General features: G+C 36.4%; 1 protein-coding gene across 1 annotated transcript in view; it reads right to left on the bottom strand.

Moving 5' to 3' along the window:
• The window catches only part of LOC101875294 (dynein heavy chain 5, axonemal-like), a 158,839-nt gene that overhangs the window by 72,503 nt on the left and 58,804 nt on the right, over positions 1-27,532 (bottom strand). Inside the window, exons 42-52 of the mRNA XM_034061888.1 lie at positions 25,103-25,290; positions 23,696-23,890; positions 16,236-16,370; positions 15,035-15,224; positions 12,303-12,520; positions 11,059-11,370; positions 6,502-6,591; positions 6,167-6,403; positions 5,474-5,641; positions 2,354-2,560; positions 1,045-1,374 (exon numbers count right to left, since the gene is read on the bottom strand). Of these exons, the coding sequence (XP_033917779.1) occupies positions 1,045-1,374; positions 2,354-2,560; positions 5,474-5,641; positions 6,167-6,403; positions 6,502-6,591; positions 11,059-11,370; positions 12,303-12,520; positions 15,035-15,224; positions 16,236-16,370; positions 23,696-23,890; positions 25,103-25,290 (2,270 nt within the window). The remainder of the gene's footprint in view (positions 1-1,044; positions 1,375-2,353; positions 2,561-5,473; positions 5,642-6,166; positions 6,404-6,501; positions 6,592-11,058; positions 11,371-12,302; positions 12,521-15,034; positions 15,225-16,235; positions 16,371-23,695; positions 23,891-25,102; positions 25,291-27,532) is intronic.

The following is a 27,532-nucleotide window of genomic DNA, read 5'->3' as shown; positions in this document are numbered from 1 at the left end:
ATGGGTAAGTTAATGATGGCATTGAAGGCCACAGTAAAAATGTCAGTGTTGCTTAACCTGGGGTGTTGCTCCTGCCCTTTCTTCCAGATGATTTCTGTCACTCTCTTTTGTCCCTTCCAAGAACATATGATGAAAGGGTGATGAAGAAAAGGAAAAACAGATGAGGAAAAGCAAAGGAGCAGAAAAATGAGAAAAGAGGATTTGACAAACTTAGCAAAAGCTACATTTTCCCTACAGGCAGTTGATTAGCAGTAATAAACACCATGTATGATAAATATGTTGACTAATAGTTTCATTAGAATTCTATTTCTCAATGCAAGCCAAGTTTCTGTCTACAGTTATTTGGAAAATTTTGAACAACATTTTCTGGACTAGAAAGTATAATTTACCAAATTCCTGCCTCTCCCTATCTTTCTACTACTCCCCTCCACTTTTTTTTTATTAGAATATCAGATTTGGGAAAAAAAATTTTGATATTTGGATTTAATTTTACTCTTAACTTTTCAAGCCTCATTTTACACATAGATTCTACTTTCTATGTCAATGCAACATTTGCTTAGGAATTGCAGTTAAATGTTTGTACAATCTGTTCTGTTTGAAGCAGAAGAAGAAAATATTTAGAATTTGCAAAATAACAGATCTTGTTTGTTTTGAACTGGTTCCCTCCACACCAAATTTGGCTTCTTTAATTCAGCTCTTTAAAGTTTCTCACAATCCCAAGCACCTTTACAGAAAATTCTTATCTAATTTTAATTTATGCTTATGCCTTTGACATTTTCTCAACCAGAAGACCTCTAAATTTTCCTATCAGCTATCCTTACTATATTATAGTCATATCATGTAATTCTTATATTAGCTGTAGAAGGCACTGCATATGATTGTTTTTAGACAGCTAGGTGCTGATAGCAACAAATTCAGAACAGAGGCATCAGACAGCAGTTATGCATCCAGGCCACCACTTCACAATGTATGAGCACACATGACAGTACCAAAGACCTGGGTCTTGTTGCTTTTGTTTCAAAGGGTTAACATATATATTTTTACCTTTGCTTTTGTTGTTTGCCAAACCTTTCGAGTGGTAGAAACTAAAGCTGAAGCCAGTTTACATACTTCAGCAGAGAAACCTCGTTGTACACAGAAATAACCTTCAGCCATTGTTTGAAATATTTTGTCAATGGAAGAACTAGAAGGCAATGTGCAGTTGTAGATGGTGAACTGGCGTTTAAGGCGCTGTGGGATATCGTTCCGACCTCCCCCAGGGTGAATCATAGCAGCTACAAACTGGATGTCAACCACATTTGTGAATTCTCCTGGCTTCTCCAAACTGTAGAAACCTTTCTGTTCCATCAGCTGTCTTACAATCTCATTGGTGATCTAGTTATTGCCAAAAATAAGGAGAAATGGAGCAGTTAAGTGTTTCAGGGTTTCAACTTAAAAATAAAAAAAACCCCAAAAAGTGAAAGAGGAAATTTCAAATATAATAAATTAGACAGAAGAAGGAAAGACATCTCTTATCTTTCTTAGTTTCAGGTATCTTGGTGAGCATTTCAGCAATTTATAAAGACATGCCACATAGTACCAAGCACTCTTATGCAGTGGGTTGGCTGCCTGCAAGCTTTATGTGCTAAGTACTTGGAGGCCTAAGGTCAGGCAGGCAACTAAATTTCCATAATATCAATCTAAGAAAATTCAGCACTTTAAAGTTTTGAGCCAGACTATATATTCAGATTGACACGGGCACTTAGTGACAAAGAATGGTTAGTTTAGCACAAAGTATAGTCACTTGTACAGAGGCAGTGAGAGAACAGGATTACAGAGCTATACTGGGAACAGGAAAATTACTTTTTCTCAGCAGTAATTTTTTTGAATTTAAGTCAGATTTTCAGAGCATAGGACTATAAATATTCATTCCTCAAGACATCTCGCTAGCCTTGGATGTCAACTGTGATGTTAGATTTCACCTAATAACAACTGTACTTTAAACTCCAGAGTAGATGGAAGAAGGAGTCTCTGATTGCTTCTTGGATTTGCATGTTTCCTTTCCCAGACTGCTTCTTAGTACAGCTAGTTTGGAAATTCTGCAAGATCTGTATGTAACCAAACTAAAAGGCCTAATAGCTATAATGATTGTACCAAGTGGCTTGATGCTGACCTTAACCTTTTGGGACTGATGGTTTATTACTCTCGGGATAAACTGGCTTAGGGAAATTGGTTTTAGTAGACATATTTGCTCTAGTCCATATTATGATACCTTTTCTCTAATTTTTCCTATTTTTGCAGCCTACAGATCAGTATTTCCATCAGCAGCAACGGTAAGACCACAAATTCCTAAATGTTAACATTTTCCTTTTACCTGATCACCCCATTCATTAATCACAGGCATGTTGATGTCATCAATAAAGACTGTCATTTTCTTTCCTGCTGGAGGCCCGTACGTGGTGCCCATTCTTTTATCTATGTAACTTTCTATGCTCCTTTGGAACATATTTGGCAGAGTTGCAGAAGAAAAGTTTAGGCATTTGGTCAAGTGAACATCAGGATCATACTTGCTTGTGTAATCCTGCAAGATAAACTCATTTAAGTGCACCAGTAACTCCAGATTAATTAATCCAAAAGGAGACACAGATACTCAGCTGCCCTGCAAAAAAATAGCCATCTACAAGATCTCAGTCCTGCTATTAACTTCAAAATGTCAAAAAGCTGCTTATTTAAGCTAAATATACCATCTCTGACCTGAAATTCAACCAAACTCTCAGTTAATGTTTTGCATAAAGTTTCTAAGTATTAAAATTTACAAGCTTTTAACAGACTTTGCTAAGTGTTACAGGAAGTAGATGTGACAACTCAAGATGCAAATGAACTTTGCATTAGCAATTGTCAGGGCTTTTCTAAATTCAAGCTGTTAGTGATGATCTATTGCAGCAGTCTTCAAAGAACAAATGAAAAAACAAGCCCTTTTTCACATTAACTCTACAGCCATATCTTATAACAAAAGCAGTGTGCAGGAATGGTAGTGCAAAATTAAACTCAGCTGCATCGTATTTACTGACAGTTATACTCTCTTAATGAAAAAAGGAATCTTTGGGCTTTATGAATGCATACAATTCCCACAGCTGATGCGGATAACCTAAAGAAACAAAGTTTTACTTTTTGTATTTAGCAAGGTTTTATAATAGCACCGGAAAGAAAAAGATGCAACCCTGGAATCACACCAAGGTGTATAGACACAGCATGGGAAATGTTTTGTTTAGAAAGAGTCCTAGGACATAAAAATTGTACTAGAAATTAAGATTTGGTTCTTCTACAATGACTGGAAAAATAAATATCATTTAAAATCTTTATAACAAGGTTGACTAGAAATGTTCCTATTTTAGTACCTCATAAAAATAAACCTGCATAATTGCTGATTAAGTAATCTAGAACCACTCCAGTGAGACATATACTCTGTGTGGCAAAAGAAAGGAAGATAAAGCTAAGCCCCCTCAAAATACTTTTATCAACACTGTTAAACTTAATTTTGTTGATACAATGATCTCAGTTTAAGAAAAGGTGCCCTTCAGAAACACGCTTTTTCTCAGACATCACATAAATGACAGTCTACACATGGGATGTACACACAGCAGTCCTGTACTTGGTGAGTACTCTTGACAGCTGATGGGTTGACAGCGGCTGGGTGGAGGTCCTGCAGCTGGCCAAGGTCAACCTGCCACAACTATGAATATGCAACCATTCAGAAAACACATTCGTGTTTTATTCATTATGATTTTTCAGAATCTTTACATGGTAACAATAATATTCTACAGTACATAAGTGAGAACAATCTTTGAAAATCAAGAGGTTATTTAACAAGATTATTTTTGTTATTTAAACTGTCAGAGGAATTTCAACTCTACCATAACAGTTTCACATTAGAATATAAATTCTTTGCAATTCATGAATTAATAGTACAGAGTAAAGGTCTTATCACTCCATTATAAGTTTTTTATTTTGACATATACTGATGCCTGACTCAATGCAGAATATTACTTCAGATTAATTCAGATTACAACCAGGGGTATTCTGTATTAAAAGACTTTTACTTTTTCATCAAACCAGCTTCTTATATCTGGAAATTTCTTTTCTACAACTGTAGTAAAATAAAATTCTATAGAAGGTAAAAGCAGAAGGGGAACAGTTGTGAAGGCAGCTAACTTTCAATCCTAACCTTAAATGAGGTCAAAGGTTTGCTGGCATTACACTCCCTTGTGTAAAGAACATACTCTGCTCTATAGAATTGACATGGGGTAAGCAGCTCCTAAGAATCATCTTCAATTATTTTTAGGGACAGGAATGGCAGCTGAAGGCTGCAGGTTGCCAGTATCTGGCCAAAATCCAGTATGCAGAATATCAAGACCACCACCCAGACCCCGCCTCTTCACTCCACTAAAATAGTTCTCCAGCTGGTGCCAAGAACAGAAGTTGACATTACACCGGCATGCATATTGGCATCAACAGCTACACTGAAAAAGTAGTATTAATGGCTGCTGGCATTGGTACAACTCACTTGATGTCAGGGCTTAGAAAGAACATGGCCAGAGGACTCAAAATGGCTCCAGATTTTAAGAAAGACAAAGGTCAATTTAAGCCAGTGTTTTTCAGTTATTTTCAGTTTCCAGACCCCTACAAATCCAGTGGAAGTACAAATACCTGTATAGCAAATTCACCATCCCAACAATAGATCAATTTTATTTAGCTACCTCTCATGACCAAAGAATCTCCTGGAAATCACAGACACTATGCTGAAGACCATTACACTTGCATTTTATCAAATAAGGGATGCCAGTTTCGGTACAACACCTAGGTTTGTCCAGTCTTTCACTTATTGGCTCTTCTGTAGTAAGTTACTAATTTTTCAAGTGTCATATGATTAACCTGCACCATTTTAGAACATGGAAAACATGTATTTGTCAATTTAATAGCAATCCTGTTATTACTTTCTTCTATAGAAAGAACAATATGTCATTTTCAGTGAGGATATTAAAAGAAGAGATAATAAACACTAAATTTACCCTCTAAAAATCAGCCTACGTAAAGAAGGAAGTTCTTAATTTCTCTTCAGTTTGGCTTGAGAAGAATATCTTTGCAAGAAGGTCGTGAAAAGATCAGCTCATACATGGCACCACTGACAAAGCATGGAGAAGGATCAATGTTTTCTTATCAAAACCTCCAGTTTGACTTCTCAAAAGAAAAGAAAGCATATAAAAGAACATTCATAACATGACCTTGTGGCCATGGTTATCAAAGTGCAAAAAAACCCTTTATACTGAAGTTAGATACGGTGTTTTGCTTGCAGGCCATGTGACTAGTGGCAAAGTACCTCAGTAAGAATGCTAGTGTGTCATTTGAAGAAAAATCAAATGACTCTTGCACTTCAATTTAACATTTGTGCCAATGTCAATGATCGCGATATTACATGTTTTTCCATTACACCTACCTTAATCATAACTGTTTTTGCTGTTCCCTGTTCCCCAATTAGCAGAACAGCTTTTCCTTGCCTCATGATAGTCTGCATTAGAAAATCTGTTCGGACGCTGTCTACATTTGGAACTAGAATAGAAGTATATTCTGGTACTGAATCTTTAGGATAAATATATTCAGGGACCTGTATAAGAAAGACACAGAAAAAGGTTGGGAATTTCTACCTGCCCACACAATCACTTTGCACAAGAACACAAAAACAAATGTACTCCATAAAATGCACATTAGCAAAAATTTTCTTCCTGAAGGCCAAGCACCCATTTATAATCAATCAGTCAGTAACTGATCAAGCTTTTCTAAAAGTTTGTTAGACTAATGGGATATTTTCACTCCACTCTTCTCCATTATGTGAAGAAAATTTTTACTTGCTGGTAGTTCTTAAACAGGCTATAGACGGTAGACAAAGCTAAGATAACTTCTGTTTCGCTTCCAAAGCTATTTCAAATGCATGCTCCTGTGCCCCACCAAAGATACTTATGGAAAAAAAGAAAATCAAATCTCTCAAAAGATAAACTCTTGAGTATTTGGTAGGCTTAATCTCCCTAACCAAATTATGCATGGGATTAAATAATAAAATAATATGCCCCTTACCAAATACATCTTTCTTCTATACGCATTAAGAAAGCTTAACATGTTGCAGCATACGAACCTTCTTTGCCCAGTGCTCCCACTCGCCACAGGCATTAATACCAAATTCAAACATGGTTTCTTCTCCATTCACAGCAGGAAGTTCTTTCACTGCAGAGTGCTTCCGTAGGAACAGCTCCATTTTCAGCCTGTCATCCGGTTCCAGAAGACCTCCAGCTGACCACATTACAGCAAAAATGAACAAGCGAGCAATATGTTCCTCGCTGAGCTGCTTCTCATCTCGGTCAGACAATAAACCCTGCAAAGCAGATGCAATATGTAGCTACTGCCTTCCTAGAACAACCTCCCAAAACAAGTAACAGCATGAGAGAGAGAAATATTGAATGTCATATCTACCTGTAGGAGATCAATAGCTTGTTTGATGTACATACATTCTAAAATTGGCATTTTTGGTGTCACAGCAGAGAAAACAAAATCTATCACATCCTGGAAAAGAAGAAAAAAAAAAACCACCACAATGCAATGTATCTTTTTACCACTTTCAATGGGATGATTTATTCTTAGATGAGGCCAATTTCTTAATTTCAAATATATTCTAAAATTTATTCCAAACAAAATTTCCCCCCATTTTGGGAATTATAAATATTCAGACTTAGAGCATGAAATTTTGTTAACAATAACCCATCCTCCTGAGTTCCACCATATTAGAGTAGTGGGTAATTTATGCAACAAAGATATACATTATGAGAAAATACTCATGTTAGCATCTCAATCTAGATTAGGGTTCATGGCTACGTAATCTGAGAAATAAAACAGTCTGAATATGAGCATACATAAGAGAAAGGAGGCTTAGAAAACATTCCTTTTACTGCTATTTCTTGTTGCCTAGCAAAAGTGATTTCATTTTTGTGTGGAGTTTTTTTGTGGCTTTACCTCTAAAATGCCTTGTTTGCCCCCAGTAGTGCACAGGGTGCTCAAGTGACTGAGAGGGTTGTGGGTACCACAAGGAATGGGTAGAAGTGAGGCACTACAAGCAGTCTGGGGGATTCAAGTCTAAAAAACTTTAAATTTTGGACTTAAATCTCTCTGAGATTCAGTTTCTTCATCTGTAAAATGGACCAGATGTCTCACAGGGCACTACAAATTGTTCAATAATTGATTTGACACAGCATAAAGATATTTCATGAGTCAAAGCAGTCTGTATTTCAAGAACCTAATTTTCACCAGAATGAGTTTCATGGTACTTAGGATTCCAGAGAGGTTTGTATAATTCTTGTTCTTTGCATTTATTTAAAAAAAAATCAGGTCCATATATGGTAATATTTTATTATTATGGTAAATATTATTACTGTAATTATTTTCTTACTACTATTTTTAAAATAATACATAGCTGAAGAAGGATGCAAAATCAAGATACCAATTAGCACGAACTATTTCTTAGGGTATTTTATTTGGACTGGGATTCTGAAGAAATTAGTTGGGCCATGACAAATACACATTCCCAATCTGCACTTCGCTATTCTTGAATTTAGCATCAAGAGGGTAGCTATAGATTAAATATGAGGGGAAAGTTCTTCATTATGAGGGTGGGGAGACACTGTCACAGATTGCCCAGAAAAGTTGTGGGTGCCCCATCCCTCGAAGTGTTCAAGTTCAGGTTGGATGGGTTTTTGAGCAACCTCATCTAGTGGGAGGTGTCCCTGCCCATGGCAGGGGTTGGAACTGGATGATTTTTAAGGTTCCTTCCTATCCAAACCCTTCTATGATAAGTTTTAAAGAATTTGGATTGGGAATTTGCTATCCCATACAAGGAGACCACAAAATGAAGTCAGATGGTAAAAGGTCATATGAGAAAAGACTCTTTTGCACAGTGTATAGTCACTATGGAACTCACTGGACTGTAGAATGCTCTTTAGGACAAGAAATTGGTAGCATACTCAAAAGGTTTAGACATGCACAGGATCAATTAAATGCAAATTTATTAATATTTGTAATATTAATTTGAACATCGGCATTTAAATATTAAAGGTAAGAAACTCTTTGGATTATATATTCAGCTCTATGCTCCAAAGTCAATAGCAGCCTTTACCCAAATAAGATTAGGGTGTAATTTAATTTGGAGAGAGGAATAAGTCACATTTGACTTATGCTCTTCTAGTTTTAGGACTTCCCTGAAGTCTCCAGAGTTAGGCTGAGAAGGGATCCAGCCAGTGGATTTTATGAAAAAAAAAAAAAAGTTATTTGAAACTTACTAGATTTTCTTTTTTTTGTTTGTTTGTTTATTTTAAGCAATATATAAACATGCTGAAACTTTTGTTGCCCACATAACATCCATCACTGGTTTGAGCTTCACACTTTGCAGGCAAACTAAGTAACACCACTCAGGTAATTTTTTCAATTATATTGTTCTTTGAAACTCTCAGATAATTACTTCCATCAGCGAAGCAATTCTGTTGCTTACAGGTGGCAGCATCATTCACAGACAAGAAATTGGCAGTTGAGCTTCTAAAAGGAGAGTGGAGACTTCATATGGGGATGAGAGCTTACTTGAAATTACCCCTAACTGCAAAACGCTGCTGAGAAGAAAGAACTGGGAAAGAAAAGGCAAAGTGCAACCCTTCAATCACTGTCTTTAAACACTCCTGTGGAAATAGAAAGGACTCAAAGATAGTCTCAATTCAAAATAAGGTTGGTTTTGGGGGGTTGTTTTGGGCAGTGGGGTGGTGGCTTGGTTTTTTCTTTTTTATCCTCATTTTTGGGGCTACCTCCTGTCTTTCATGTGAAGACTAATGACTTACATTAAAATTTATAATACACATGGAAAGAATAAATATATTCTTTCCACTGTTTCACAATATTATTTTCTGGTGCTTCCCCCTACATTACTGCTACTTGCTGTACCCTCATTAATAATGATTTTATCCAATACGCAAACTTTTAGTGACAAATACTTTTGATTAGCAAAAATGAGGAGTGTTTCTGTAAGCAGATTGTAATTGCTATAGCAGTTGCCTTACATCTGTTTTGGTTGAATTTAGATGGATTTCAAAAGGTCTCTATAGGTACACTTACTGATTGTCCTTATTTAATATAGCTCCATCTTTAGGCTAATCTTTATTTTCTTCTAAAGATGAGGTATTTGTAAGCTGCTCACATTCATACTTTTCCTAATACTAGCATCAAATTCACCATGCTCTGTATTTGGGGTTTGACTACTGTTGATTCCTCTTATTTCACAAATTTTCTTTTAGAATTCATCCTCTTTTTTTATGTATGGGAAAATAATAACTGTAAAAGGAGCTGTCTGAATACACAAGTAGTGTAACCCTCATCTGTAAAATCACTATTATCGCTTCTATTATTTGAGAAGCAAAGATAGCACATTAAAAGTGAAAGAAAACTGACAGCGTGACAGCTTTCATTTACATTTTGATAGTTGCAAATGCAGCCTTCAGTACAGAACTAACTTCATATTTCACTGCATTTTCATCTCTCAGTCTAATAAAATACATATTTTTCTGGCCTTTATTGCGATTGCTTCAGGCTTGGGTATTTTAAATGTTGCTATTATGTTTTCAGAGCAAGTTGTAGCATAAAATATAAATAGAACTGTGGCAAAAAAGCAGTGAATTGACCCACATATACATTACTTTAGAAGCACATTTCAGAATTCATTATCAGAATTGTTTCTCTTGCTGCTGCAGTAAATACTATGTCATATCATTATGTTTTGGAAGTAGAACAAAATGAATAGCTTGTTAAACATTGCTTTTAAAGTAAATGGGACTGAAATGAAACATATCTGTAAAAAGACACTTGTTAACATTCAAGTCATTCCAAAATTATATTCATCATTGCTTTTAGCATGATCTATAAATAAACTTTCTGAAATATCACTCAAAGTTCAATAAAAACTTCATTTTTAAAATCCAACAGCAATGAAAAATATTACAAGAGAAACCCCTGCAAATTCAACACTAATTCTACAAGTTAACTGTTAGGAGTGAAAGAGTGGGAAAGTAAATTATATAAGGAAGTTGCATTTGTTCCACAGATGTTGGTGAGATCAGAAGATAATGCTGAAAGACTGCAAAGCAATAACTTTCTTTTTAAAATTCCAAATTAAAAAATGAGAATTTCAGTGGAATTGAAAGAAATATACTACTGAGATTATGCTTTTAGACCCGCTATTGAGTACAACCACCCATAATAATGAAACTTCCTTAATTATTCAGTGTGCTCAAGCTAAATGGAGGGGAAAAAATATTTGGAATTCTTCCTTTGGACATATTGATTGAACACAGTTTAGTCAGAGAATATACCAAAGAGATGCCATCTCAAAAATCTCCCTTGAAACAGAATCATGGATTATGAAATCAGAAGAGACGATTATAGTCACCTACGCTCACCTCCACTGAGCTTCAGAATATCACAGAGCACAGAACTCCCCTAAATTAAAATATTTTTAAAATAATTAATGGACCAAATTCAGCTGAAGTACCTAAGATTTCACCAGAGTGAATCTAGCTTAAATTATTTCTGAATTTACTTCTTTACATTTAAAACAAACAAGGAAGTTTATCCACTCCCTTAAAGTATCTTAAAAGAATTAAAATTGCAGTAACAATTACAAGCAAAGAGAATACCTGTATTTTGCCAACATACATTATAAAATAATCATAGATTTAACAATTCATTGCCAACTAACCTATGCAGACAAAATAAAGAATCCAAATCTGTTATCTTTTCACCCATTCATTAATGTTAAAGATAATTTTCTCTCCCTTTCTCCTTTTTTTGTTTTTTGTTTTTCTTAATCCTTCATCCTTATTTTATTGTACAAACAAAGACAAGTAAATAATTGAAAAAGCACTTAGGAAGAAAGAATGCTTCATTAGATAAAGAATAAGAAATGCAACTTCTCTTTTTGTCTGAAGTGGCTGAATTAAGTACCTGAAATACAGCATTAAAGCAATTCCACAGGATGTCAGAGTATGTAATTGGTAGTGTTTGCAGCCATGACCTTAAAATAGGCTTCCAATCTAAGACCGAAGAACTCATGAAGACCATCCCATTACGAGAAACTGTTGCAGGAGAGGCATTGTCAATGTTGTGAGGTTCAAAAACAATTTTGCAATTGGGGGACATTGGAATTCGATCTCCATTGGCCAAAGTAAGGGTCTTATTATCATCCAGAACAGAGTTCAGATTTTCAATCCATATTGCATCAACAGGTCCATCCAAAACTATCCAGATATGCTCACCCTAAAATAAGGAGACACACACACATGCAACTTTGCATACGTACCATTAAGTGACCAAAAATGCACATTTACTTAATCTCATGGAACACACTGATGGATATAACTAATGAGTCATAATTTTATGCTGATTAGCTCAATTTTTATAATTTGCTCAGTGATTTTAATCCTTCCTTTGTTATCCTGTGCCACACCAGAAAGGATATTAAGGAATAGTGACAACAATTAATTTGCACTGTTCTAAGTTTAAATCTGTCCTTTTCTTTTACACAAGTAATTTAACCAGCCCAGAATCAGGGTGGAAGAAAATATATCCCATTAAATACAGTCACAAACAAACATTTACTCCCTGTGGGATGTTACCTAGGTATTTTATGTAAGGCTTCCCATTTTCCTAGTGAGCCCAGAATGAAACTTCAGGAGATTTGAATGTTATTGTGATTCTATGAAACATCATCTGTTGGTTTGAAAAGAGAACTGGGAAATGCCTATACGGATTTCTTACCAAAGCCTCTTACTTTCTGATATAATGTTTATATTCTGATATAATTAAATAGAGATATAGTGACATACAATGTCAATGACATAAAACCAGACAGGATAAAATCAACTTTTCTCTCCTTATGTCAAAACATAAGCATTTCTTGCTTTTGTGTTCAAATGGTAGGACTACCTGCTTACAGAACAGATCAAAGCCCTTAAAATATTTTCCAATTCTGGAACCTGAAGTGCTTGGGAAGCCTTGTGATCTCTGGCACATACATGTAATTCTGACTCTTGCGTATATTGAGCTAGTCAAACACAAACTACAACTAACAATTATTTTCCCATTTGATTTTTACAATGGAGGATCTTTCACATAGATGACAGGTAATGAGAACTTATGGAAACAGTATTAAATGTCCTTATTAACTATCATGATACATTATCCATTACCTTCTTTGCTTTTAAAGTTTTTCTCCATAATGTAGAGAAAATACCATCTGTCCAATCATTTGTAGCAACATCAAGGGTACCAAACATCTGGGAAGCTGTGATTGCCTTTGGATTCATTCTCATCTCTTTATGAGGTGCACCACAATCTGTCATTGCTTTCATCAAAATATTAATGCATTTTGTCTTTCCTGCACCAGTTGGACCTAGAGTCATCATTCCTTAAAACAATATGAACATAGTTTAAAATTAAATGTCAAAATGGCATGCTACCATTTAACGGTTCATTGCATCAATGATCTTTATATTATTTTTATCAAAAGCCAATACAAAAAAAAAACAAATGCTTCTCACTCCACTTAATGTTGACTGGAATGGAGTTTAAAAATATTACTAAAAGACCTCTATGACATCTGCTCTATTATGATAGTCAAGCTTATGTGGCTTTGTATCCTCCCTCAGGCAGTTCTCTTCCTTTTTCTAATGGGAAAATACAACTGCCTTTTTATGTTTGAATGCAGTGACATTGACATGACTAGTGCCAAACAAAACCAGTAATTTCTAAATATATTTAATGATAATGAGTAGTTCCCAATGATATAAAAAAAAAATGAGTGTATCTTTCTGAAAAAAAATAACAAAAATATTTACTTGCATCCATCCATGCTGACATTTTAATACATCTTTCTTTAAAAAAAAAAACAGTTAATAGCAACCACACTTTTAATTTCATCATTGTACACACATACGGCCTAAGGAAAAGAAGCCATGACTTCAACAATAATTTGAGCCTACAGTTGATCCTTTTTAGCTATATTTTCTAAATTACCTACTCAAGAGGCCAAGAGTCTGTCCAAAAGAAGATGGAACATTCAACAAACTTCCAAAGTCATCTAAGGGAGCTAGGTAACTCATATTAACCATAAAGTGGACTGGACAGCATAATAGTTATTTGGCTTTAAAAACCTTTTAAACAAAAGTATGTAACAAACAATCACAAATACAAGTTACAAACCTAATCCAGAATGATGCAGACTGCTTGACATTTTCTCTGAAACTAAAGGGAGTTGACTGTTCCCAAAAACATTTGAGCACCCAGACAGTCACTTAATCATGCAATATGTTATGTCTGGGGAGATCTAATTCAAGCTCCTCATTGTAAGGGATTGTTGATTTCAACAGCAGTTAGACAAAAACTGCTATGCAAAAGAGATTTCAGGATCCATGCACTGAATATCCATGCATATGTGTGTGTCTGTGTGCATGAGCACTTCATTTGCACATATTGCCTGTATTTCAACCAAGAGAAGTCATGCAGACTTTTCCTGATTACTTGAAATCCCGTGGTAGCCTCTCCATAAATCCAATGGTCCATGAGTAGGACAAATGCAAGTCAGGAAAACAGAATATTTTTCCCTCCATGCAATAACTTGTGTCATAGAAAGGCCCTGAGCATCCAAGTGTTAGACCATTGGAGCTACATAACCCCTGGGAACAGGAGCGATGTGTGGAGAGAAGAGACACCTAAGCAGAATGCTATAGCGAATCCCAAAAATTTGGGGAGAACAGGGGTCTGTGGTGTTCTACAGACCAAATGGCTTCTTCTAACAAAAGGAACATTAAATCATGACTGAATCATTAAAACTTTCATTGTTTCTATACAAATATAGGTGTTATGAATTGATATGGAACACTGAACCCAGCAATTTGGATGTAAATTAAGTCAGCACATCATTAATCAGTTCTTTGGTTTATCAAAATGAACTAAGCATTTGAGGCTTTAAGGCCTCAGACTGTGCAAGGCAAATGAGTATTTCCTTTTATTTGATCCATTAGTTTAAGCTTACTGTTCTCTTACTATGACACAAAAAGGGAGAATAAAAAGGATGTCATGTTCATAAATCTTTTCTCCTCTAGTTACATTTACTTTACATGTTCTCCTTCATATACTGAAAAAAAATCCTTAGTTGTTAGAGGTTAGGGGGTAAGAAACATTTCAAAGTAGTGGGTGTTTTTTCCACCCAGCTATGAAATGTAAATCTGTGCTTACTACTGTCTTTGGCACCCTTCCTAGGACAGGATAAAGTTTACTCATTAGCCTTTTGAGCACTGTAAAAATGTATTTTCCTAGAATCATAGAATGGTTGAGGTTGGAAGGGACCTCTACAAGCTGTTTTGTTCAACCCACCCATGGTCCAGCAAGAGTTTGACTTATTTCTCCTCAGTGTAAATGGTCAGAATTTAATTCAAAGAACAACACTTGGAATTATACTGCATGCTTGGTAGGATCTACCAAAGTAAAGGTTTGAGAGATTATTTTTTGTAATCTTCTCAACATCATAATCTCACAGTAAATTTAAACATGAGCTTCACGACTGAACTATGTCTGAGGGCAACTATTGTTTTCTGGACACTGCACAAAATTGACTGTTTCTGAATTTTAATGTATATTCTATGTTTTAACTTGTTCCATAGAAATTTCAATCACTGAAGGCCACACTCATATTTCCTATAAAAATGCAATGCAATACAATAAAGCTAAAATCTTACTATATGTGCACACACACACAAAAAAAAGCCATAACAGTTTCCTGGCAAAATATCCACCTAGGCCTTAAAAAAGACATCTGTTCTACATTTATTTTTTTTTTGTGAAAATGTTCTGCATTCTGTAGGAGATAATATAAAAAACTATTGCTTGTATGCAGTCTCAAACCCTCATCTAGCATGCTAACCATGTCGGACTCGTTGAGTTTCATACAGCTGAATGAGTTTAAGTATCCATGGTGGATGATGAATAAGTCCAGCTTTCTCTGTCTGTTTCTGGATGGCTAACTGTAGTTCAGGATACCCAGCTTTATCCAGAATAATTCCAGGGAATAAGTCATTAATAAGACTCATAAATAAGGGTTCATCTTCATCTACCTGTCAAGGATAAAGTAGGGGGAAATACATTATTTATCCACTGAAATAATTATTACAGTTGTAAACAATCTTCGAGAATACGCCACTTAAAATATTGCAGTAGAAAACCTAACCCTTTTCCAAAGCACATATTATAATTATGAATCAGTTTTATTAAGTGAATTTCTTACAGTGCAATCACAAGTAGTAATTTCTAAATTAAATACTTCAATCCTACAAAAATATTAACATAGGAGTTTTCTTCAATATATATACACACACATTTCTTCATTTGGTATGTAAGCCAGCAAGATTTATTCAAATCATATTTTGCCCTGTATTTTTTATGATTTTTTTCCTTCCATAAATCACTGAAGCATGCCTATAGGTGTGAACATATGTACCGATGTGCTGAATAGGTTAACATCAGAAACAGAGTAATTGGTTTCACCACAAAACTGGCTCCCAAGGTAAATACACAGAGTCTAGATGTGCTATAACCTTTCAATTGCAGCAATAAAAAGGAAGATGAATACTTTGAATAGTAATAACAAAAGAGATTAGACTATACAAGTGGGCGTTAGCTGCTTCCAGTTACTGCACTCATTGCAATTTTTATGATATTCTGAAAAGGCAACAGACTCCCAAGAAATGTATAAATTAAAATTCTGGATTGAGAAGGATCTTTAATAACATTATTAAAACTTGATACAATGTATTTTTCCTTTCTCTCCTTAGGGCATAAAGAAGAAAAAAACAAGAGCCAATTAGAGGGCCAGGTTAGGTCCCCTGGGATCTGATGGTATTTCCAATGATTCTTTTCAGCTAAGGCTTCTGATGTGCTTTCCTCTCTTTAAAAGACAAATAGTGCTTATACTGTAAGTGCATCTGTTTCTCCACTCACTGACAGACCATATTAATAACTGAAAAATAATGTATCCAACTGCTAAAGAGCTTTTCAAAGTGCATAATAACTACATTTTAAAATGCAAATAAAGTACTCTTTTGGGAAAATCACCAGTGTTACAGTACCAGTTTGGAGAGGTTCATGTCCCGCAGAACTCTCATCACTACAGTCTTCTCTGGCTCTTTGGGATTAGACCTTTTCACTGCTCCAAGTGTTCTTAAAACAGACAGAATATTTCTAAGCCCAAAGTCATAGTGAACCTTGAAATAATGCATAAACATAATTGGTACCACAAAGATTAAACACTTTAAAGTCAAGAGAGGGCTGAAAACTAAATTTTTAAATTAAATTAATATGTTATTTAACTTTTAAATATTATGAATTTCATAGTTGTTCATCTTTTCAACTAGATTTACAGTTCTGTTGCTATTGCATAGAATCATAGAACAGTTAGGGCTGGAAAGCACCTTAAGATCATCTAGCTTCAACTCTCACACTAAACCATGTTACCGAAGACTTCATCTAACCTGGTCTTGAACACTGCCAGGGATGGAGCATTCACAACCTCCCTGGGCAACCCATTCCAGTGCCTCACCACACATACAGTAAAGAATTTCTTCCTTATACCCAACCTAAATCTCCCCTGTTTAAGTTTTAAGCTGTTACCCTTTGTCCTGTCACTAGAGTCCCTAAAGAGGATGTCCATCCCCAGCATCGCTATAGGACCCTCTTCAGATACTGGAAGGCTGCTATGAGGTTTCCATGCAGCCTTCTCTTCTCCAGGCTGAACAGCCCCAACTTTCTCAGCCTGTCTTCATACAGGAGGGGCTCCAGTCCCCTGATCATCCTCGTGGCTCTCCTCTGGACTTGTTCCAACAGTTCCATGTCCTTTTTATGTTGAGGACACCAGAACTGCACACAACACTCCAGGTGAGGTCTCATGAGAGCAGAGTAGAGGGGCAGGGTCACCTCCTTCGCTCTGCTGGTCACGCATCCTGAAGATGTTTTTCAGTGTTGTATGTTCATATCTGCCAAGTGTTCCTTTTGGTGGTAAACTTCACTTTTACAAGTCATACAGGGCTGTATCTTCTATTGTTTTCTTAAATTTATAATTTGCCAGATGCACAAACAGCAAACCACACATCTTCAGACTACCCTGTATTTTCCTCTCACACAAGGACTCTAAGTATCTTGATAGATTCATGACTTAAAGGGCCAATCTCTTGGTAATATGAAAAAACATACTGAAATTATTCAGATACTATTTGGTTTATATGAGTCTATCCTGTACTTAATAACTTTCTGCTCTGTGGGTGGTTTCATGACAACTTGGCTTGGAACAAAAGGATTTAGTCCAATATCCATGTGCATCCTAGAGGTGTATCTAACCAACTTTGGACTTAGGCAGGTAGGGGCTGGAATATCTTCCCTTTCCCTACAGGCACAGCTGTATATTTGCAGAGCCATACAGACATATCCAATTAATGTTAGCACTTTTGCCAAATATAAAATTCCGTCTTAGTTACAGTAGATTTGAAAACATATGCAAATGTTCTGTAATGTTTCCTCTTCAACTGTTGGTGCAATTCCTAGCTAACAGGGTAAAGGTTTTAAATTCTAGTCTCCACTACTGCCAGCTGCTCAAAAATCTAAGTGGTGAAGATAGACATGAAAGGAGACAATAAAGATATTCTTATATTTGGAGAATATCTGCTCCCTCTGACTGATCAGAAATGTTGTTGAAACCAAGGGCATAGACTCCTTTTTTACACTCCTTGTTGTGCATTGAGCTTGGCCAGCTTCCAGATGCACAGTGACCCACTCACTCCCCCTGCTCAACAGGACAAAGGGAGACAAGAAGATGAAAAGAAAGCTTATAGGTCAATATAAAGACAGCAACATCACTTACCAATTGCCATCACAAGCAAAACAGACCTGACTTGAGCAAAATTAATTTAATTTATGAACAATTAGAATATATTTGAATAGTAAGAAACAAAGACAAAAATAACACACTTTTCCCCCACCTCCTCCCTTGTTTCCCTCCCTCCTACACATTTCCTAGGCTAACAAATTGGAACAATACATTGAGTACAGTTACAATTTTCAACAAGAAACAAGTTATTGATTAAGTTTGCAGATGATACCAAGCTGCTGAACTAGACCACAGCTGGAGTTCAAAATTACGACAGAAATTCAAAAAATGATTCAGGTATGGCACAATGAAATAAAGGAAAGCACAAAATATTATACAAATGGAAATAACCAACTGCACATATAAAGCAGAGTAACAACTCTTATTCATTCAGTGGAGAAACAGGTCAGGTGCATAAAGCTTTGCAGAAAAATATCTGAGATTGGAATGTAGCCCCAAGCTGTCCAGTGACATATCTACAATTATAATGGGCAATAAAAATAGAAATGTTCCTTTTAGGACATTTGAAAAGATATGTTCATTGCAGTTGGCACTTCAGTACTGTGCCCAAAAGTCATATTCCACATTTGAAGATGAAGCTTGCTGATGAGAATTTAGAAACAAAATTACAGTTATCAATTGACTAGAAAACATGATGCATTAGGAAGAAGTAAACCAAAATCTGCCCTAGTAGGAAGAGCAAATATGTAGGATGGGTTATGATAAAAGTATTTGACATGCAAAAAATACCTGCAAAAAGGAAGACAGGATGATTTGAAATTAAAGGAAAGGAAAAGAAATAATTTACTTGACTACAGCAAGGGATATTCAAGTTAACTTTTAGAGAAAACTTAGTGACCATAAGGAAAATGAAACTTTGGAACCGATTGTCTGGGAAACTGCAGGCTATCTGTCAATGAAAAATAATATGGGGAGTCACAAACATTTATAGCAAATTATTTAGTTAAGAATTATTTTTCCTTCAGAAATATAAATGGATGATCCCTCAAGGCTCTATCCAGACTCATTTTCTATTACTCAATCAAGGTGACAAGTTGTTACAAGTTGAAGAAGTCAGATACAAATATTCATTCAGGTAGTGTCAGGAAATCTCATTTGCAGATGGACACATTAAGATAAAAATATTAACAACTTTATGTGAAGTTTGGAAGGAAAATTGTATGTTGATGATGAAGTCCAATATCATTTAGTAAATGATACATCCTGGTGAAATATCCAGAATCATGACAATGTCTGTTACGTTTCTTTTTTTCCACGCTAGATAACCATCACTGACATACTGGAATAAGTCCAGCAAAGGATGATCAAGTGAAAGAAAAGAGACAATGGTCAAAATTTGCAACATGGGAATTTGTAACAGTCTGCATAAGGAAATGAATGAGAGTGGTCAAACACAGAAATGTTCCCAGAGTGACTAAATATCTTCCATCCTCTTGGAGATATTCAAAACTCTACAAAGTGTCTTAGCGACCTGCTGTAAATTGACCTACATTGTGCTAGAAGTTGGACACAGTGACCTCTGGAGGTGCCTTTCAGCTTACAAGTCTGTGATTCTACAGAATCAGAATCATAGAATAGTTAGGGTTGGAAAAGACCTTATGATCATCTAGTTCCAACCCCCCTGCCATGGGCAGGGACACCTCACACTAAACCATATCACCCAAGGCTTCATTCAACCTGGCCTTGAACACTGCCAGGGATGGAGCATTCACAACCTCCCTGGGCAACCCAGTGATGACTTAATTAAATTTTAAGAAATATTGTCATACCCTTTGTAAAATGAAGTATAAACTGAAATGACTTTTAAAGACAGGCTTCCTGGTGTATTCCAGCTGACCTACATGACAGGTGATTCAAAGTGGCCAACACTTACTTTTCTTAGTGAATCTGCTAGTTTTACAGCTGCTTTACATATCATGAATGTTACAGAACACCCAGAATTTACTGGTAAATGTGGATTATGAGCTATTTCTTTGCTACATGTTTTAATAGCAGGAATATGATTGCACTGGGGCAGAATGGACTGCAGTGGTATAGCTGATGCTCTTGTAAGGAAGAACTAAAAATCCACAGATAATTTCAATAGTAGAAGCATAGTTCACTGTTATATGCAAAATAAAAAAAAAAAGGGGGTATCAGTGGTTTTCTCCATCTGAAAGTACTTCAAACAGATGATCCCCAAAAAAGGGATTATGGCCTCATTTGCTTTCAAGTTTTGTTAGGTTTTTCTTTCTAGTTTCTATGGTTTTCCCTAATCTGGGTGAGGATTTGTGAAAGAAGGCAGTAGGCAACTTTGGCTAGAAGTCCTGTGACAAGGGCAAATAATTCAGCCTTGGGGGCTCTGTTAGAATAACTGTTGTGGACATGTTGGCCTTCCTAAATTTGCTAAGGACTCTTCCTTGACTTTTATATGTATTTCTTTCTCTGAAGGAGATGATAATCACTCAGGATGCCTTTGGCTACTTGTGAGTCAGAGTTGCTCTTTCTACAGTCTGCATTTGTGTGTGTAAAATGTCTGAAGCACTCTACGTAGTCCTTCTGGCAAATTCTTCTCAGATTTTGTGGGAAGTAAGTTCAACTGGTGAATGACTGTCTGTTGTTACTTTTTTCTGTTAATATGTATCACATTTGCTAAAATCAGTGTTCTGCTATTTCATATTACATTGATTCTTTACGTAACCCTGTTCTTTCCAGTCAACTGCCCAGATACTCAGCAGTACTTACCTGAAATGAAAATTTACAATTGCAAATTTAAATAAATAAATTCCACTGGGAATTTAATAAATTTAAGAAATTAAATTTCTTTAAGAAAGCCTGTCTGTGGTATATAGTTCTAGTTTTCTGGCTAGACAAAAGCAATTTGTGTCTCACTCTACTTTTAGAAATAGAAAAAATCTCTAGCTCATGGGAATCCCATACCTAATTAGATGAACTCATTAGATCTCACTCTATGTATTACCACATTTCATCAGATTTATTCCCCAAACTACAATAAACTTCACCAAGAGCTTTGACAAGTCTTTCAAAATATTCCATTACTACTACAACTATGAATGATGGGAAGGGAGACAAAAACTCACATTCAAGTGAGGAAGTGGTGGACCCAACTGAAAAACAAAAGATGCAGCCTGAGATGGAAAAGAGAGACCTCACGAGTGATGTATTCCATGTGTGGAAAGTGGCCCATCTCAAGTATACGCATACAGATAAGAAAGGGCCAAGAAAACAGCATTATGGCAGAAGATCTCTTGGGTAATCAGCACAAGCAGGGGGCAATTTGAAGTGCCTGATCACTAATGCACGCAGTGGGAACTAAAGATTTAAAATCAGAGCCCTGTGCGCAGTTATAGGGCTACAGTCTAACTAGCATGAAAGAAATGTGGTGAGATAGCTTACAAGACTGGATTGATGCAACAGATGGATACGGGTTCTTTAGGAAGCAAAAGCCAGGAGGGCTAGGTGGGGAGCTGCCTTTTGAAGTGAAAGAGTGTGGTAATACTTTGCCTTAGGATGGCTGATACACTGGTTGAGAGTATTTGGTTTAGGATTAGAGGGTAAATCAACATTGTGGCAGATGTGTGTTACAAACTTTCTGATGAGGAAGAAGCTGATGAATCTTTCTTCCAACAGCTGGAGCCTTATCTTTGTAAGTCCTGGTCCTCACTATGGAATTCAAGTTATAAGAGCATAAAATTCAAATATATATATATGATGTATCTGGGTGAGAGGGCTGTGAGCATGTGCACATGTAGAGCACTTGTTCATTAATTTCCATTAATTAATATCAAGGAACTCCCTTGCTAGCATCAGCAGAGATGAGGCAAACGACTGACCTGAGACAAGTTGATTGAGCTACGTTCCTTCACAACAAAGCATTTGACTAATTGGTACAGGAGTTATCCAGATGAGAATTTCAGACAGTTCCACAGAGTCCTCCAGGCAGATTCTGCAATCCCTAGGCCAATAAGTATCACTTAGATGCTTCAATATGTTGATTAACGTGCTGAGTGGAGAATCTTGCTGTCTCAGAGACTCCAGGGCAGTTTCTGCTCTGTACACAGAGAAACTCTCGGTGCAGATGCAGCAATGTTCATGTACAAAATATTGTACAGTGTTAAAACAGTTAAAAGAAGTTTTGTCTTGTTTGGCAGTGTATGTTACTTTTAAGTACTCTGTCCAGGAGTGAACCAGTTCCAACACCCATGATAATACAAAACAAGCAAATCACTCTTGCAGAAGTAGATGGCTGAATTTCTCATGTCTGCTTAAATGTCTCTTCCACAGTGAAGTTAAAAATCATATCCAGGACAAAAATGACTATACAGACTGAGGCAGTGAGAAAATTCTATCCTACTGAGGACAAGCATAAGGAATAAAAGAGATCCATATTCAATACTCCAGAGACAAGCTATGTTGCTCATTTTTGAAACTGTGCATACACAAATTTTCCTAAACAATGTCCACAAATTCCATTTAAGAGATTGTTATTGGAAAATAATCCTGTGACAGATACAGCCTATAAACCTGGTAACTATAAAACACAGGCAGATGACAGGACTGACAGAGTAGTTTGGAGAACAACAAATGGACTAACACCAGCAATGCTAAATCAATATAGGATGATTCATATTGCCTACAAACTAACTTGAAGTCTAATGGAGACACCCTGTGCAATATTACAGGGAAGCCAATAGTAATATGACCCTTCAGATGCCAGTCTACAACATAAAGCTAGTGAGTAAAACTCTCCCAGAAAAATAAATTTGAGAAGAACTAACTGGACTCCAGTTAGGTTGTATATATTGAGAATGAGATTGCAGAGGTATGGAGAAGGGAAGAGAAAATCAAAATCCATACTTTTGTGTCTTAATTCTGATGTAATGAGGGCAATACGATGCACCATTATCCTATTCTAGTCCAAGATTCCTACATGGAAGTCTACATAATCAATAATAAATTATGTAATATAGAACTGAAATAATATGATGGAAAATGTAGCCAATATGCCCCCATTTGTTAGGACCCAACCAAAGCAGACATTTTGAACTGCAACTTATCTACTGTTCACATGATTTCTCTTTGAGACCCTCTAGTGGACAGTCAGCACAGGATATTCAAAAGGCAACAACTAGTCCTGTTCTTAAGATCAGCTTTATCCTTTGTTTCTCCTTAACTACTGTATACCAAATAGAACAGCACTTTTCTGGTAGTGCTCAGCTGGCTGAGCACTCTTCAGTTATTTACAGCTCTTACACTGCCTCTCCAATAGATCCAGTCTTTGTAAGTGAGGAGACTGAAAAATGTGTCCTCTACAAAGTTCAGCAGAGCAATATACACCATTCCTCATACCTTCTCCAATAACTGCACTCTGTTGAAAGGAAAGAAGGGGGGGGGGGGGGTAGAAACTGTGTGGCTGACTGGGTTTAAACCACGACATCAAGAATCACAAATCAGATTTCCTTTACGATACAAATTAGAATGAAAAATAAAAGCAACGTGGTGATTTCAGACTGTTTCTAGAACTTGAAACTGAAAACCCTAAAAAATTAATAGGTTCACAAGTGTAAAAATAATTATATGTTCTATGAAAGTATATTCTCTACATACCCATCCAGTGGAGGCTTACAGTTGGACAAATATTTATTTTACCTGTTTAGATAACTGCTCTTCACAGAGTTTGTAGAGTGTATAGAATTTTCGACTGAGGACTTGGTTGTCTCGGAAACCAGCACTTGCCAGCTTGACTCGCATAATAATGCTACGGTCAGGCACCATCATAGCAACTGTGCGAAACTGGATCTTCAAATTTTCTGGGAGCTCCTGTCGTCCTGCATAGCCAGGGTTCTGAAAAACGAAAACTATACAATAAAATTTTATGTAATGAAAGCAGGACAGGAAGGTTTATCCTTCCTGATAATAATTTGGCAAACACAGGAGCACATGCCAGATTACAAAGGGTAAATTGAGCATGTCTCAATCACACATCACTACATAGTTGCCTGAAAATAGCAGTTTATGAAGTATGTGGTATTACAAGTTATTTGGAGATGCCCAAGACACACATAGACAGATAGCCACTTACAGATCTTGTTGGAATGTCTTAAATTATTAGTTCCTCATGTCTTGATGTTGTTCCAGTGCTGGAGGTTATTGCCCTTTGTGAGCATTCCCAGACCATTTCAGTGTAAAGTCAGCCAAGCAATGCAAGCTATTACTGAATATAATTTAAACTAACGGATCTAACCTTTCACTGAAGATGTGTAAGTCATTCATGTGACTACTGCACCGCTCAGTTGTGACAACAGTAATCATTGACTATGCAGTGATAACTTCTTCCATTCTTCCAGCTGTTTCCAAACTCTCTTCACACTGGCCTTTGTATGCCACTGATCTGTCCTCTTTTTCAAATTGACATTTTTTCAAATTGACAGCATTAACACCTTTTTAAAGGCAGTAATGCTTAAAATAAGGACAAATGCTTCCATTTTCAGTTGTGCCTATGTAGCCTACAGCTAACAAGGGGCAGATACAAAGATGCTTTTAAGGTATTGTTACACTTTCCTGCTGCTTTGTCTCCTGCACTGCTAGAAGCAGTCCACAGGCACCAAAGACAAGTCTTCAGGAGGCCAGGGAACCAGAGTGTGAGTGGTTTCCTTCATGCTGTCAGATAGACAGATTGTGGTCAAAAGTTCTTCACAGGTGGTGAAATATTGACCAGATGGATTACAGTAGTCCTTGAAGTGTTCAATTACTTCTCTTTTATTTCGGCAAACTTTGAGTAACAATTGAGAGGGTTGAGTTTAGTCTCAATCTGTCAAACATTCAACTAAAAAAGGCCTTTGAACATATAATTAATGATAGCTGCATACTGAATTCCGATTAAAAATGTGGGGAAGATGAAACATCATCATTATCATTTGACCAAATTATTGTTGAAATTGTATTCACTATTTTCTAACAGACAGTTTTAACTATTTCAACAGGGAAATTTCAACAGGAAATGAAATAGGAAAGATTTTTCACAAGGGTGCCATGTCCACATATTCACACACGTACCATAGTCAGAAATATACCAAATTCTCTGTCCATGTCCACAACATCACCATCAGTGAAGACAAACTGAGGTTTCTTACTTTTCTTACACTGAAGTACAATATGTATCTGCTGAGCAGCTACTGATAAAACTGGCAGTTCAATGCGGTTGAATTCATCAAAGCAACCCCATGCACCTGACTGAGCTAAACCTAAAAAAAACAAAAAAAAAATGTCTTTGGTTAATATATAAGATCAAGCATGAATAATTTATATATAAAATGTAGCACGTTCTATACAACTTAATGCAACATGCGAAGAATAGAGGGTATGAATACAGAGTAAAGTAAGAAGTAAAAACTCAGAATAAACTGGGCTGTGTGTTAATGACACCCAGAATAAGAATTACCCCTTGGAAGAATGATATACAACCATAAGAGAAAGTGTTCAGTAGTACTCGCTATAGTGCCTAGTTGGAAACTCATCTATGCAGGGTGTGAAATTGTCAAAGATGAGCTTGAGAGACACTTACCTAAATGAAAGCACAGAATCAAATGAAAAGTCTCTACATTTGTGACAGAAGCATTGTAACAATTTATAACAATTAATTCATAAGTCAAAAATTGCTGGAGAATAGCACCCTGCTCTTTGAGAGAGGAATCCAATGTCACACTTAAAACTGTTATTCGGAATAGACTATGGAGTTCTAGACAGACATTAGTACCCATAAATATCACGTCTTTTGGGAGAAGCAAGTACTCCTTCTGTATCATGTTAAGCAGATTGAAATAGGAGTCTACAGCGGCAGCATTCCAAAGCAGTAGTGGGAAAGCTATGTGATCCTCTGCTGTTCCATATCCATTTCACAAGAGACAAAGGCTAGTAAGTCTCTGCAGGAACTTACTTCATGGATACCATCTGCTCCCTTCCCAAAACCCACACTAGACTAGTATTTGCTATTGTCTAGGTCAAGCAAGGACCTGGATCAGTATTTTAACTGGTGCTATAAACAAATTTTCAGGGATGTTTAATTCAATTCACTGGACTAGTAGAGCTCAGTTTGGCTTAAGCTGTTTGAAGGCAGTGCTAAATGCAGGGAAAAAGCACATGTCCAAGAAAAGACATAGGTGTGTTTGTAATATTGAACAACTTATACCCAGAGCTGCCTTGAATCCCCATATCATATATGGCAATGTCTATAGCCCTAGTAAAATAAATCAAGGGTTTTTTTTTTGTTTAATGTTAATTCTTTAAGACACTTAAGCTAATGGAAGAAAAAGTGCTCAAAAATCAATAACAACACTATTAATGCATACTTTTCCACTTTGCTTTGTTTTCCCTTTCATGTTTTCTCTTCTTTTGTCTTTCTCTGGCCTGTTCTGCTCATAATATCCTTCTTCCCTTCTCTCAGCTGTTCTTTGTCTGATCTTCTCTTGCTCTTTGAGACATTCTTCTAAGAACTATCATCTTACTCTAAATCCCCTTGAAGTCCCTTTTATGTTTCTCCTCTACCCCTCTTCTGCTTTGTCCTTTCTTCTACTGTGACCAACTATGATAGCCAAATCAATACCTGTCAGTTTCTGCAGATAGCACAAAAAACCCTATAAAAATAATTCTTACATTCATTTTTTTACCTCCATCAACCACTTCTTTTAATACTGTTGCACTGATTGGTCTTTTTTACCCATGTAATTTGGGAAGGACTCTTCAACAAAATCAGTGGAGTCACACCAGATCAAAACCAGTCCTAGTACAGCCAAAAATGGCTCCTTTGGATTGGATCCAGCCAGGGCAATACTGCAGATCTCCCATGAAACTCAGTTCATTTCCATATGTAATCTTTTTCCTAAACAGCTGCTAACTAATTTCTGTGATATTATAAGGAAAACTCCAAAAGAAAATAATTTGAAAAGAATAAAAATTCACACGGACTTTATTACAAAATCAAAAAGCAAATGGAATATATACAAATACCACAACACCATAATGAAGCAAAGGTTAAAGTAATTCTACAGAAAAATACCAAATTTAAAACATGAAAACCTCGTTCCTACTGTCTCGAAAAACAAAATAAGAATGTTCCTTGACTTCACTGGTGTGGCAGCAAGTCTTCTAACTAAGGAATATCATGGCCCTGGATGTAGCAGCTGGCCTTAATTGCTCATTCCAGTCTCACCTGGGACTTCTACCCATAGAATCATAGAATAGTTAGGGTTGGAAAGGACCTTAAGATCATCTAGTTCCAACACCCCTGCCATGGGCAGGGACACCTCACACTAAACCCTGTCACCCAAGGCTTCGTCCAACCTGGCCTTGAACACTGCCAGGGGAGGAGCATTCACAACCTCCCTGGGCAACCCATTCCAGTGCCTCACCACACATACAGTAAAGAATTTCTTCCTTATATCCAACCTAAATCTCCCCTGTTTAAGTTTTAAGCTGTTACCCTTTGTC

The sequence above is a fragment of the Melopsittacus undulatus genome, chromosome 1 (genome assembly GCF_012275295.1).
Source record: "Melopsittacus undulatus isolate bMelUnd1 chromosome 1, bMelUnd1.mat.Z, whole genome shotgun sequence".
NCBI lineage: Eukaryota > Metazoa > Chordata > Aves > Psittaciformes > Psittaculidae > Melopsittacus > Melopsittacus undulatus.
This window is presented reverse-complemented; position numbering and strand designations above follow the sequence as displayed.